Raw genomic sequence first — 14,480 nt, 5'->3', positions numbered from 1 at the left:
TATCTGGAGACAATTTCGGTTGTCATAACTGGGTGTGGTGGGGTGGGGGGGTTTGCTGTTGGCATCTAGTGGGTAGAAGCCTGAGATGCTGCTAAAATCCTACAATGCACAAGACAGCCCCCCCACAGCAAAAAACCTGTTCGGCCCCAAATGTCAATAATGCCAAGGCTGAGAAACTATGGCTTAAACAAAGAGAGAAACATGCATTTCATTAGCACACTCAGGGGGGAAAGCACATTCAGGAAAAATTGTAGGCCTGGACTGTGGGACGGACAGATAAATTGGGAAAGTAATCTATAGCCTTAAGCTGATTATTTTGTCCTTTTGAACCCCAAATTTCCTGGCCACAAAATAGTGATGCTATAATGGTAAATGACTTATCTCCTTTCATGGTATCAGAAGAAAGTGCCATTGATAAAAATTATGTCCCTGGGACCCACCTACATCCAGCTGCCCTGCTCAAGCATACTTGTTCCTTAGCTGGGCCAGTAACACATTCACAAGAAAAACAAGGACAGGGGCGCCTGTCCTTGGAGCCAAGGACACTCATGTGTCCCCTCGCCTGGGTGGCTCCGTCGGTTAAGCATCTGCCTCTGGCTCAGGTCATGATCCTGGGGTCCTGGGATCGAGTTCTGCATCGGGCTCCCTGTTCAGTGGGGAGTCTGCTTCTCCCTCTACCCTTTCCCCCACCCCGTTCTTGATCTCTCTCTCTCACTCTCTTTCTCAAATAAATAAATAAAATCTTAAAAAGAAAGAAAGAGAAACAAAGGACAGTGTTTGGGAAATGTCACTTAGGGCAATATGGTGGGTAAAGTACCTGGATTGTGTTGTGTGCTGTGTAACAAGAACCTAGCCACCATGGTATTTCTATTTCTCACATAACTTGGGATTGGGAAGTGGGTAATCTAGAACTAGGTTGGGGCTTAAGGGCCACTCCATGATGCCATCAGGAACCCAGACTCCTTCTGTCTTTCCTCTGATATCCTTAGCATGTGGCTTCCTTCCACATGTTGCAGAATGACTGCTGCCTTCTCCATCTTTTGCCCTTTTATCAGCATTCTGGGCAAGAGGAAGGGGTTAGAGGGAAAGGGCAACACCGAAACGCAGAAGGCATCCCAGTTGAGTCTCCCATTTAATAAACTTGCTGGAGTCTTCTCTGTCTAGAATTGCCATTTATCCATTAGCCAGAATTGCATTACATAGCTATCCATAGCTTCAAGGGAACTTGGAAGCTGAATGTTTTCAGCCGGGCACCTTGAACACATCTTTTTTTTTTTTTTTTAAGATTTTATTTATTCATTTGACAGAGAGAGAGAGAGAGCGCGCGCAAGCAGGAATGGCAGGGGTAGAGGGAGAGGGAGAAGCAGGCTCCCCGCTGAGCCACCCAGGAGCCCCACATTTCTTTTTCTTAATAAGTAAGATTAAGTAGAATAGATGCTGTGTAGGTAACTAGAAGTATTGCCTTAGTGTCTTAAAATGAGCACATTCCAGGCTTTTGTAATGAATCCAATATAGACCAACCTTATGTTGAATTCTGCTTTAAAAAAAATGGTGTTATGGGGGTGCCTGGGTGGCTCAGTCGGTTAAGTGTCTGCCTTCAGCTCAGGTCATGATCTTGGGGTCCTGGGATCGAGCCCCGGGTCGGGCTCCCTCTCCCTCTGCCCCACCCCTCCCACTCATGCTCTCTCTCAAATAAATAAATAAAATCTTAAAAAAAAATAAAGCATATTGCAGACAACCTAACAGTTGAATAATCATTCAAAAAATATTTATTGAATGCTAGTACTTGCTCAGGACTCTATTAAACACAGACAACCGAAGGAGATTAACATATGGCTTCTGCTTCGAATGAGCATGTTGAAATCCAGTTGGGAAAAACATACAACATAAACAAATGAAACATTGGGTAACAATAAAGAGTTAAATCACTATCTGAAATAGCAACATAAGAAAAACAGTAATTGCTAAGGCGGATGTAAAATGGTAAAACCAGTGTGGAAAACTGGCAGTCTCTCAAAAAGTTAAACATACACCTCCCACATGATCTCACAATTTTACTCCTAGGTATTTAGCCAAGAGAACTGAAAATACAAAGATTGCTTTCACACAAAGATCTGTGCACAAATGTCCACAGCAGCTTTATTCGCAAAAGTCAAAACTTGGAAACAATTCCATTTCTAAACTTGTAACACAAGGAATAAAATGGGATCAGTCATGGGGATGAAAGGTACAGACTAGGGAATTGTAATAGTGCTGTATGGTGACAGGTGGGAGCTAGCTACACTTGTGGGGAGCACAGCAGAATGTAGAGAATTGTCAGTCACATCAGGTGTCAACTGCACTTTAATTAAAAAAAAAAGTAAAATGGGATCAAAATCTAAAACATGTTCTTAGGGCACCTGGGTGGCTCAGTTGGTTAAGGGTCTGCCTTCAGCTCAGGTCATGATCCCAGGGTCCTGGGATCGAGCCCCGTGTTGGGCTCCCTGCTCGGCGGGAGGCCTGCTTCTCCCTCTCCCACTTCCCCTGCTTGTGTTCCCTCTCTCACTGTCTCTCTCTGTCAGATAAATAAATTAAATCTTTAAAAATAAATAAATAAATAAATAAAATCTTTATAAGGGGGGGGCTTTCACTGGCCAAGTCTGAAACAGTTTGAGAATCAAAATAAATAATGTAGTAATAGATTTTTTTAACTTTTAATGATTTTTATTTATGTATTTATTTATTTTTAAAGATTTTATTTATTTGACAGAGAGAGACACAGCGAGAGAGGGAACACAAGCAGGGGGAGTGGGAGAGGGAGAAGCAGGCTTCCCGCAGAGCAGGGAGCCCGATGCGGGGCTAGATCCCAGGACCCTGGCACCAGACCTGAGGTGAAGGCAGACACTTAACGACTGAGCCACCCAGGCGCCCCTTTTAATGATTTTTAAAGTAAAATAGGACTTTATGAGTTGATAATTACATGAATAAATAAATAAGAAGGGAAAATTCCACTTCACAGTAGAATTCCAAGTAATAAATGCAGAAGTAATGATGGAATTAGGAAATCACTATTTGCTAATCATTATAGTAACAATTAATTTAGGCAAGAATCACCAATGGATCCTAAAATTGGTAGGTGAAAGTGTAATGAGATATAGGATAGGTATCTTAAAATATCTTTTTATAAAATACTTATTATTAATAAGTATAATACTTAATAATTAACTTCATAGTGGAGAAACTTAGCAGACATCATTTAAACCAATTGACAAAAGCTAATTATCACTAGTTACGGGACAAACTGACATCATGTGCCTCCTGATATGATGCACTAAGAAGAACATAGCAACATACTGTGGTATTGCTGCCCCAAATGCATAAATCAGGAGGTAACATCAGACAAACCCAAACTGAGGGAACTTCAACTGTGATTGACCTGTATATTTCAAAAATGTCAAGGTCAAAAAAGGCAAGAAAAGACCAAGAAACTGTTCCCAATTTGGAGCTCTCATAACAATTAAAATTAGTACAAATTTTATAAGATTTTTCAAAACAATATACATTCCAAGTTTTGGTATATAATTGTTAAACAGAGAGAGTAAAGTGATATTGGAACTATATCTTTGGAATCATGTATCAGTGGATTAATAGTACTTACTGCGAGAATGGGACAGGTTTTGGCATTAATTTTATTCCTTTTTTAATTTTTTCATTTCTAAAAAAGATGTCAGTGCCCCCCAAGACAATGTTCATTTAACTAAGTGGATGGGGAAGGAAAGCATTTTGTTATAACAATGTCCTTCAATTGTTTGTACATCTTTCAAGTTAGAAGCCAAGTCACATAGTGATCTAATATCAGAAATTATTCTATTGAACTCTCAGCTGATAATTCAATTTTTTTTTAAAGATTTTATTTATTTTTCAACAGAGAGAGAGACAGAGAGGGGACACAAGCAGGGGGAGTGGGAGAGGGAGAAGCAGGCTTCCCACTGAGCAGGGAACCCGATGGGGGGATCGATCCCAGGACCCTGGGATCATGACCTGAGCCCAAGGCAGACGCTTAACGACTGAGCCACCCAGGTGCCCCGATTTTTCTTTTCCTCTACTTATTTATTTATTTTTAAAAGATTTTATTTATTTATTTATTTATTTGACAGAGGGAGACACAGTGAGAGAGGGAACATGAGCAGGGGGAGTGGGAAAGGGAGAACCAGGCTTCCCACTGAGCAGGGGGCCCAATGTGGGGCTCGATCCCAGGACCCTGGGATCATGACCGGAGCCAAAGGTAGACACTTAATAACTGAGCCACCCAGGCGCCCCTCCTCTACTTTTTTAAAAAAGATTTTATTTTTAAGTAATCTCTACATCCAACGTGGGGCTCAAACTCACAAGCCTGAGATCAAGAGTCACATGCTCTTCCAACTGAGTCCGCCAGGTGCCCTCCCATAGCACACTTTTATTCCCTTCCTTCTCTTTACCTGTGCCATCTCCTATATTGATATCATATAGACCATCACTGTCCAACAGAAACAGAATGCAAGCCACTTGTATAATTTAAAATGTTCTAGTAGCCAATTAAAAAAACACAAAACCAATTTCTAAAAAGCGTAGGTGTGCCTGGGTGGTTCAGTTGGTTAAGCATCTAACTCTTGATCTCAGCTCAGGTGTTGATCTCAGGGTCAGAGTTTAAGCCCCATGTTGGGCTCCATGCCAGGCATGGAGCCTACTCTAAAAAAAAAAAAAAAAAGCAGTTTAACTCAAAATATCAAACATACTATCACTTCAACATATAATCAATATAAAAAATGATCAACAAGATATTTTACATTCTCTTGTTTTCATACTAAGTCTTCAAACCAAGTGTGTATTTCACATTTGCAGCACATTTTAATTCAGACTAGCCACATTTCAGGTGCTCGATAGCCACATGTGGTTAGCGGCTACCACATTAGAAGCAGTTTTTGAGTTTTAGTTTCAGATTATAACTGGGTTTTGTTTTGTTTTACAATGACATTTATTTTGACTTAATGACCTACAGCTTCTCATCACTGTTTCTTGCATTTCACAGTCTAAGAACTTTGTGTTTTATGGATCTCTTATCACAAGTGCCTAGTGAATGTTATAAAATATTAATGGCACCTGATGCAAGAATTATCAGATTATACAAAGAGGATATGAAACTGTTCAAAGGTTTGGAGTTGAGTGAGACTTCATGGATAGTAATCTGCACTGGGTCAAATTACTGTTTTTGAGGATGATTTTAAATGTTTATCGACAATAAAACCTTGAAAACAAAGCTGGTGGTGTCAATTTCAACATTCCATTTCTACCTCATTAACCAACACCAAAATGCAATCCACCCACCTTTCTCCTCTGCCCCAGCATCTTGTACCTACATGTTACTCATGTAACACCCTGCTGGACTAACGGGGCCTCATGGCATTTTCTTTTTATGCCTACATGATTTAAATTTTAGCTTCACTGGGACTTCTTACAAAGCGCAGACATTCTCTTGTTTACAAATGGTAACTTAATAAAAGGTTGCATGACAGTTACCTAGCGTTTCTCAGAACCTCTTATAGCTTTCTAGAGAGGTGTAGGTCTCAACCAGACGGCACTCCAAAGACTTCTCCCAAAGGTCTCAGAGGCCAGGAGTGAGTCTCCGATCGGGGGAGGCACATTAGGACCCGGATAGCTCCAGGATGATGAAACTTAGAAAGGAAGCTGGCTTCTTTGTCTGGTGGAGTCTCTGATCACCCCACCTCTTTTCCAGCCCGCTGAAGCAGCATGCGCTCAGGACGCCCTCAGTTTTCAATAGTCACTGATACAGCTCTGCCAACTCGGGGGAAGAAAGTACGTGTGGGAGACTCATGGCCCACTCCTGGAAATAAGAGAAATTGTGCCCCTTCAAAGGGCCTGTGTATCAAGAGACGGAGTTGATTTAGTTCCCTCTTCCCATCCTGTTTCCTCCCCACCAAAATATAATTGAAGAGCTAATCTGCCTTAATGACATTGAAAAATTACCTAGAGCCATTCTGTCTTTTCACTTTTTGCCCATTTCCAACCACCACATAGGAGTTTTCCTAATCTTTGCGTCCCTGGAACCTAAGCACAGAAGAAGCCCTAACTACTTGTTAAAGAAAGTATCACTTTGTGATTCTAGGGAATTCCACATTTTGTAATTGGCTTCAAATAAGGTGAACAGGCGAAGGGGGGCGGGGGGCTCATCGGATTGCTCCATTCTAATATCCATGTGCCTAAATTGCTCCCAAGCTGCCGGGGCAGGAGCCTCGAACTGCCCCGCGTGCCAGGGGGCTGAGGGTAGACCCCGGGACCCTCGTTTTAACACGTGAAATGAAAAAAGTATGCTCGTAGCAGACAATTTAGAAATGCAACTTGAAATTACATTACATGTATTCCTAACACTCGGAGATCACAACCCTGCGATTTCACTTCCTAAAAGCTCTTATTTCGCGGAATTTCTTTGCAGGCTTTTTTCTCATCCAAGGCCCGACTGGCTTGCTCGCTCTCTCGCTCTCTCTCTCGACTTTCCACTCCGCTCGGGGCCCGATGTGGCGCACGAGAGAAAATGTGGTCAGGCAGAGGTGACAACCATCTGTCAGTCTCGGTAAAAAGTCATCAGTCTGGAAATCTCTTCGTTTGGGATTAGACTCAGTCGTTCGGAAATGCGTCAGCCTATGGGGTAAAATCTGTCCGAGGAGGAAACTCCGCCGGGTTCCGGACCCTTCTTGAGGAGCCGAGCAGTGCCCAGGCCCTCCAGGGCCCCCAGCCCGGGATCCCGCGGGTCTCCCCCCACCACCGCCCGCCCACTCCAGCCCCGGACCGCAGCAGCCACGGTGGACGCCCCGGCCCCCACGCTGGACGCCCCGGCCCCGCCCCCTCCGGGCCCGCCGGACCAATGGGCTCCGAGAGCGGCCACGCGTCACGCGGCGCTGGCCAATCACGGAGGGCCACGACCGTAGAAAGGCTGGGTGCGGTGGGGCCGGCCCGGTGGACGGCGGCGGCGCGGTCTGGCGTAGACCCTCTCGGGCCATGGTGGTGGTGGCACCCGCGCAGACCTCGGCCGCCGGGGCCCCCAAAGTGCTGCTTTTGTCCGGCAAGCCCGCCGCCGCCGCCGCCACCGCCGCCGCCGCCACCGGAGCCCCGGCCGGCCGGGCTCTGCCACTCATGGTGCCGGGCCAACGAGGGGCCAGCCCGGAGGTGGCGAGCGGGGGCCCACCCCAGGCGCGCAAGCGACAGCGCCTCACGCACCTGAGCCCCGAGGAGAAGGCGCTGCGGAGGTGGGCGAGGGTCGGGGCGCGGACCCTGAGGGCGAAAGGCGAGGGGCTGGGACCCGGATCCGAAGCCGGGCGCTGATCGGGCGCCCTGGGCCTGGCGGGTGGGGTGCCAGCGTGGCGCGGGGCGGGGCAGGAAGTCGGAGTCCCGGGTTGCCCGGGCCTTTGTTAATCCCCCTTCTTTTCTGTCTCATTAGAGATGCGTAGAGCTGGGTGTTCGCGCACTTGGGTTCCAGGCCCTCTTGCTCTGTGACCATAGACCTGTCATTCAGCTTTTCTGAATTTGGGCAGTGGCGTGGACTCGATTGACCTACTTTTTTTGGAGGGTCATGGAGCCGAAATGACAGTTGTCGAGAGGGCTGTGAGCTCCGTAAGGCTCACTAGTCAAACTTAGTCTCCGCGCCCTTAAAAATGGTATCTATTCATGAGGTCGTTGGAAAGATTGAGTGAGAAACGCCTAGTACCCAGTTCTCGTAAATGTTAGTTCTTTTGTGATCATGGTGCCTTTTGTGATTTAAGTGCCTCCTTGAGCAGACGCCGGGCCCAGCCTTCCGGGGACTGCCCAGGATGTCAGCCAGGGCGAAAGGCATCGGCCTCTTCTTTATTTGAGTTCTACGGGGGGAATAAAAATGGGAGGAGGAAATCTCTTATGATGCAAGATGAGTAGTATTTGTGTCCAGCGTCCTTGCTGTGGCCGGGATGCGACGGGGGTGTGGATGATGCAATATGGGAGAGAATGAGGCAGTTCTTCAAGCCAGATCCAGGAAAGGCTCTATTTTTTGTTTTGTTTTATTGAGGGGAGGAGCCTGGAGTGTATTTTACCTTAGTCCACCTTATACTGTAAATGAAAAGGAAAGCACCAGCTGGCCAAGTTCTCAAATAAAGATATAAATAAGGTTTGAGATGACTTAGTGTATGTATGTCCCTTTTCTCAGGAAACTGAAAAACAGAGTCGCAGCCCAGACTGCCAGAGACCGAAAGAAAGCTCGAATGAGTGAGCTGGAACAGCAAGTGGTAGATTTGGAGGAAGAGGTAAAAATACTTAAGGTCAAACTCTTATATTTCTTGTATATCCTTCTTTGGTGAATGTTCTGATGTTTGCTGCCCATCTCAAGTTGTTCCTTTCTCTTTAGAATACAACTGAACAGTTAATTAAAAGTTAAGCTAAAAAAAAGTTAAACGAATCTAAATTAGGGTAGATAGGTAGTTAAGTGATTAGGTGGTGAAACTTGATGAGAGCAGAAGTGGTTGACCCTCTGGCATTTGGTGCTAGATCTATCTCAAAGTTGGTGAATTACAACATTACAACGTTTATCAAGTTAGTACTAAGAAATTTGTAAAAGCAGGTAGAAAATCATTGCTTAAATCTGAGACCCTTCCTGGCTTGGCCAAAAGTCCACTAACGGTTCCCTTACCCTTCTAGGGCCCACTTAACTACCTAATCTTAAATTGTTGCCAGCTACACATCTTAAATACATAAGGATTTCATATATATCTATATTTATACACACACACACACACACAACATATTTTGATTTTATGGTCCACCATTACTTCTATTACAACCTGCTAGTTCAAGATAGGAATTTTTTTTTTTTGCCATCCTATCTAAATTAAAGCCACAAGTCACCCTTTGCTGAGGTCTGTATTAGTAGTTGGAAGCATTGTTATTTGTGACCCCACAGCATGGCACTTGTTTTTCATAACTATGACCTTTCCTTTGAATACCTACTGTGAACCAACTATATAAGCAGAATTTTTCAAAAGGTCTAGGAGGTAACGGGCACCTGGGTGGCTCAGTCGTTAAGCGTCTGCCTTTGGCTCAGGTCATGATCCCAGGGTCCTGGGATTGAGTCCCACATCGGGCTCCCTGCTCGGCAGGAAGCCTGCTTCTCCCTCTCCCACTCCCCCTGCTTGTGTTCCTTCTCTCGCTGTGTCTCTCTCTGTCAAATAAATAAACAAGATCTTAAAAAAAAAAAAAAAAAAGGTCTAGGAGAAGGAAAGGAAACCAACTGTAGAACTGTAGTGAAACTTATCAGCTAGATTCTTAAGTGAAAGAACTGGTTGTTTCAATAGCTTCTTCTTGAACTTACTTCCAGAACCAAAAACTTTTGCTAGAAAATCAGCTTTTGCGAGAGAAAACCCATGGCCTTGTAGTTGAGAACCAGGAGTTAAGACAGCGCTTGGGGATGGATGCCCTGGTTACTGAAGAGGAGGCTGAGACCCAGACCAAGGTAGGTCATCTCATTTATCTGATGCCCTGTGTGAGAAGTGCTTCTAAGTGACATGACCCCTTAATGGCACTTACTGGTTTTTCAACTGTGTAGTGAATAGTACTAAATCCTAATAATTAAAGTAAGTTACACAGCTAAGAGCAAGTACTAACAAGTATCGATAGCCAACAAGATGGACCATGTCAGTGTTAAGGAGAACCAGAAAAAGGGGCGCCTGGGTGGCTCAGATGGTTACGTGTCTGCCTTTGGCTTGGGTCATGATCCCAGGGTCCTGGGATCGAGCCCCGCGTCTGGCTCCTGGCTCAGCAGGGAGCCTGCTTCTCCCTCTGCCTCTCCCCCTGCTCGTGCTCTCTCTCTCTATCTCTGTGTCTTGAATGAATAAATAAAATCTTAAAAAAAAAAGAGGGTGCCTGGGTGGCTCAGATCGTTAAGTGTCTGCCTTCGGCTCAGGTCATGATCCCAGGGTCCTGGGATCGAGTTCCGCATTGGGCTCCCTGCTCCTTGGGAGCCTGCTTCTCCCTCTGCCTCTCTTCTCTCTCTATCCCTCATGAATAAATAAAATCTTAAAAAAAAAAAAAAATCAGAAAAAGAACCAGTCCAATCTAACTAAATGCTCCTAAAACTGTAGTAGTTCTTTGATGAATATGAATGAGTAGGGACAGGATTTATTGTGATAGTGACACCCCTCTGATAGAAGGTGATTATGGGTTTTAATGCACAGACATGGTGAATTTTTTATTGACAGCACTTAAGTGGTCTGAGATTGACAGATTGACAGTAGGGCACTTCTACTCTGTGAAGCTAATGTTCAGAACAAACTTAAAAAATTACTGTCCAAAAAGATTGGGGCCTGAACTTCACTATGGAACTTTATTAGTCAAGATTATTAGGGGGGCACCTGGGTGGCTCAGTCCATTAAGCGTCTGCCTTCGGCTCAGGTTATGATCTCACGGTCCTGGGATTGAGCCCTGCATCAGGCTCCTTGCTCGTGGGGAACCTGTTTCTCCCTCTCCTCCCCACTCGTGCTCTCTCTCGCTCTCTCTCAAATAAATAAAATTAAAAAAATATTATTATGGAGGGGTGCCTGGCTGGCTCAGTTGCTGGAGCATGAGACTGTCAATCTCAGGGTTGTGAGTTTAAGCCCCACTTTGGGTGCAGAGATTACTTAGATAAAATTTTTTTTTTTTTGAGATTTTATTTATTTGAGAGCGAGTGCACATGTGAGCACAAGTGGAGGGGCAGAGGGAGGGGGGGAGCAGACTCCCCATTGAGCAGGGAGCCTGATGTGGGCCTCAGTCCCAAGACCCTGAGATCATGACCTGAGCTAAAGGCAGATGGTTAAGTGACTGAGCCACCCAGGCTTAAAAAAACAAAACATTATTATGGAGAACATCAATGAAGATACTATTTAAGAATATATCAGTCCTGGGGCGCCTGGGTGGCTCAGTTGGTTAAGCGACTGCCTTCGGCTCAGGTCATGATCCTGGAGTCCCGGGATCGAGTCCCGCATCGGGCTCCCTGCTCAGCAGGGAGTCTGCTTCTCCCTCTGACCCTCTTCCCTCTTGTGCTCTCTCTCTATCTCATTCTCTCTCTCTCAAATAAATAAATAAAATCTTAAAAAAAAAATATATCAGTCCTTCCTCAACCTTTGGGGCGTTTTCGTTGCATAGAAAATGACAGAAGTTAGTCTTCCCTCTCTTTTCTCCTCTCTCTTGGGAGGACTCAATTAAATGGAAATAACAAAGGTAAGGGAAAGATTTCAGCTCTAAAGCATAGTTTTCTAGCTTTCTGGAAAGTTGAGAATCGCAGCTGCCAGGTGAGCATTTCCTTGAGGACTCTGCAGTTTGAGCTGTTTATTGACATTGGTCTTTCTTCCCAGGGGAATGGAGCGAGGCCAGTGACCGGGTCTGCTGAGTCCGCAGCACTCAGACTACGTGCACCTCTGCAGCAGGTGCAGGCCCAGTTGTCACCCCTCCAGAACATCTCCCCATGGATTCTGACAGCGTTGACTCTTCAGACTCTGAGGTAGGGGTTTTTGGGATTTAGTGAAGGGCTGTATAACTAGTTAATTCTATCTGTTTGATGTCTGACATTCCCAGCCAGACAGAGGAGAGCAGAAGTTAGTTTTGGCTGGGTTACAGGTGAACATCGACTGCTTCCTTATTTCCAAGTGATTTAGGACATAGAGTGAGGTGTAGAAAAATGGGTCTGTGGGTCTCGGTGGTTATCCTATTGTGATTAATTTACATTGTGGGACCTAATATTACGTATTCCAGGTAAATTCTCAGTACATTCTGATGGTTGGATTCCATTTAATTTTTGCCTCTTGCAGTCTGATATCCTGTTGGGCATTCTGTTCAACTTGGATCCAGTCATGTTCTTCAGATGTCCTTCCCCAGAGTCTCCCAGCCTGGAGCAGCTCCCAGAAGTACACCCAGAAGGACCCAATTCCTTACCAGCCTCCCCTTCTCCATCACTGGGGACGTCATCAGCCAAGCTGGAAGCCATTAATGAACTGATTCGGTTTGACCACATATATACCAAGCCCCTAGTCTTAGAGATACCCTCTGAGACAGAGAGCCAAGCTAATGTGGTAGTGAAAATTGAGGAAGCACCTTTCAGCCCCTCAGAGAAAGATCGCCCTGAATTCACTGTCTCAGTGAAGGAAGAACTTGTAGAAGATGACTTCATTCCAGAGCTGGGCACCTCAGATCCACTTTCATCCAGCCACTGCCTGAAGCCATCTTCCTGTCTACTCGATGCTTATAGTGACTGTGGATATGAGGGCTCCCCTTCTCCCTTCAGCGACATGTCCTCTCTGCTTGGTGTAGACCATTCTTGGGAGGACACTTTTGCCAATGAACTCTTTCCCCAGCTGATTAGTGTCTAAGGAATGATCCAGTGCTGTTACCCTTTTCCTTGACCATTATACTGCCTGGAAGATAGCAGAGAAGCCTGCGCTTCATTTAAAAAAGCCAAAGTAGAGGGCGTACAGTCCTAGGGAATTACTCTAAAGTATTTGTTCAAACCGTATAGGTCACCCCAAGTATTGTCTTTTGTCATCCAGCAGTCCAAGGTACTCAGATATATTACTATAGTCCAGAATTACAGCTTTTGAGGTTGTACCCTTATCTTAAAGGCAGTAGTTTGTCCTAAAATTCTTACGTAAAGGTCATTGGACAAGCGTCTTAGACATGGAATTTGTGAGTGACCCTTTAACATTTCTTTTCCCTCTTCTTGGCATCCCAGGCTTACCTCCAATTTTAGGTCCTTTAGTTTGCTTCTGCAAGCAGAGAACACCTACCTGAGGGGGCTCCTTTCCTTCATGTACAGTTGAAGTAAAGATCAAGAATCTTTTGTAAAACTATGGAAATTTACTATGTAAATGCTTGATGGAATCTTTCCCTGCTAGTGTAACTTTTGGAAGGTGCTTTCTCCATTTATTTAAGACTACCTGTGCAATTAAAAAGTGCAATGCAGTGTCTTTGTTCTTTGGTAACTGTTTTCTCTCTAGGTGTTTCACTGTTTGCCATGATAGTGACTTGTCCAGCTTCAGTGAGCATGCCACTTTTTAAAGGTTTTTCCCCCTTCGTTACTGCCTGCTTCAGTTTCTGGCTGCCATAAATGATATAATCTACTCTTTGAGCAGTTACTATATATATATATTTTTTAACCCCCTCCTTTTTTTAAGATTTTATGTATTTATATGAGAGAGAGACACAGCAAGAGAGGGAACACAAGCGGGGGCAGTGGGAGAGGGAGAAGCAGGCTTCCTGCTGAGCAGGGAGCCCGATGCGGGGCTCGATCCCAGGACCCCGGGATCATGACCTGAGCTGAAGGCAGACACTTAACGACTGAGCCACCCAGGTGCCCCAAGCAGTTACTATATTTCTGAGAGTTTCTTTAGCCTAACTGGCCAATACCACAGACTAGTAAATAGCAGAGCTAGAACACTTAACCATTATTTTGCCATACCATTTTATGTTAAGAGAAGGACATACCATTAAATATCAAGATTCTCTTGCCATTATTATAGGGATTAAGAACATTTTCTAGACTCAGACTCCCTGGGTTTAACTCTGCCACTGGTTTGCCAGGTAACCCTGGACATGTAATATCACTTCCTCACCTGTACAGGGGCATAATAATCAACCTCTTTAAAGGTTGCTAGAAGATTCAAAGAGATGATGCATTATAAGCTCTTGGCATACGTACACTTATCAGGCACCATCCCAAGCACTCAAAAGTTAGCTCTTCCCATAATCCACTTTGGAGAGAGTTTAATCTTACAGAATTATGTATCCTCTAGAACGTGTTTCACAGAAGAATGAACTTGTTCAAGAAAAAATCTGACACATCAATATTACCCCAAAACTATAGAAATGATAACCTTATCATCCTCCATGTGCATCTTCTCCTTGGGAATCTTCTTAGAAGATACTGAAGAACTTCCCTCATTTATAGAAAACACTTCACATATACCAGGATCCTATGCCAGTATTACGACTACCACTACAGAGGTTGGAATGAATGATTATAGACAAAAGGTAGGATTCAAAAACTCCTGAGCAGCAAGACAAAGCAGGCTCTACTTTCAGCCAAGTACAAGGGAATGCTTGGTGTGACTGGGCACATCCACTACACAGCCTAAAATCCTTGGTCACTGAAGCCAGAGCTCAATTCTAGTTCTTGGCAATGCAAGCTTACTTAGGCTCAGTTTCTTTCTCCTTTTTTTAAAAAAAATTTTCTTCATAATCTCTCCACCCAACGTGGGGCTCAAACTCACAACCTGAGATCAAGAGTCTCACGGTCTTCTAAGCCAGCCAGGCACCCCTCGGCTGCTTCTATATTGTAAATATATAGACAGCTTCCAGTTGTCCCCATGATTAAAAATCTGATCACCTGATTTTCTGTAACTGAAAACTTAAGTGATGGGAATCTAGGGCTTGTCTAAGCAAATGCAATCACAGAT

At 44.6% G+C, this 14,480-nt stretch overlaps 2 protein-coding genes across 2 annotated transcripts; one reads left to right on the top strand and one right to left on the bottom strand.

Moving 5' to 3' along the window:
* Window positions 1-4,851: 4,851 nt before the first annotated feature.
* Window positions 4,852-7,034, bottom strand: LOC113913052 (translation initiation factor IF-2-like). The gene has a single exon (XM_027576998.1). It carries the CDS (start codon window positions 7,032-7,034, stop codon window positions 6,429-6,431), a length of 606 nt encoding a protein of 201 aa, XP_027432799.1. The 3' UTR covers window positions 4,852-6,428.
* XBP1 (X-box binding protein 1) lies at window positions 6,977-12,988 on the top strand. The gene is made up of 5 exons (XM_027576958.1): window positions 6,977-7,280; window positions 8,210-8,306; window positions 9,374-9,508; window positions 11,388-11,533; window positions 11,841-12,988. Exons 1-5 carry the CDS (start codon window positions 7,033-7,035, stop codon window positions 12,025-12,027), a joined length of 813 nt encoding a protein of 270 aa, XP_027432759.1. The 5' UTR covers window positions 6,977-7,032; the 3' UTR covers window positions 12,028-12,988.
* The last annotated feature ends 1,492 nt before the right edge of the window (window positions 12,989-14,480 follow it).

This window comes from Zalophus californianus, chromosome 14 (assembly GCF_009762305.2).
Source record: "Zalophus californianus isolate mZalCal1 chromosome 14, mZalCal1.pri.v2, whole genome shotgun sequence".
In the NCBI taxonomy this organism is placed as follows: Eukaryota; Metazoa; Chordata; class Mammalia; order Carnivora; family Otariidae; genus Zalophus; species Zalophus californianus.
The sequence above is the reverse complement of the archived record's forward strand: the minus strand, read 5'-3'. Positions and strand labels throughout refer to the sequence as shown.

Bases quoted from the DNA above. Each gene is read 5' to 3' on its own strand.
- XBP1 (XM_027576958.1), top strand. From the start codon at position 7,033: ATGGTGGTGGTGGCACCCGCGCAGACCTCGGCCGCCGGGGCCCCCAAA. The intron at 7,281-8,209 runs GTGGGCGAGGGT...CCCTTTTCTCAG, and splicing joins GAGGAGAAGGCGCTGCGGAG to GAAACTGAAAAACAGAGTCG. The intron at 9,509-11,387 runs GTAGGTCATCTC...CTTTCTTCCCAG, and splicing joins AGGCTGAGACCCAGACCAAG to GGGAATGGAGCGAGGCCAGT.
- LOC113913052 (XM_027576998.1), bottom strand. From the start codon at position 7,034: ATGGCCCGAGAGGGTCTACGCCAGACCGCGCCGCCGCCGTCCACCGGG.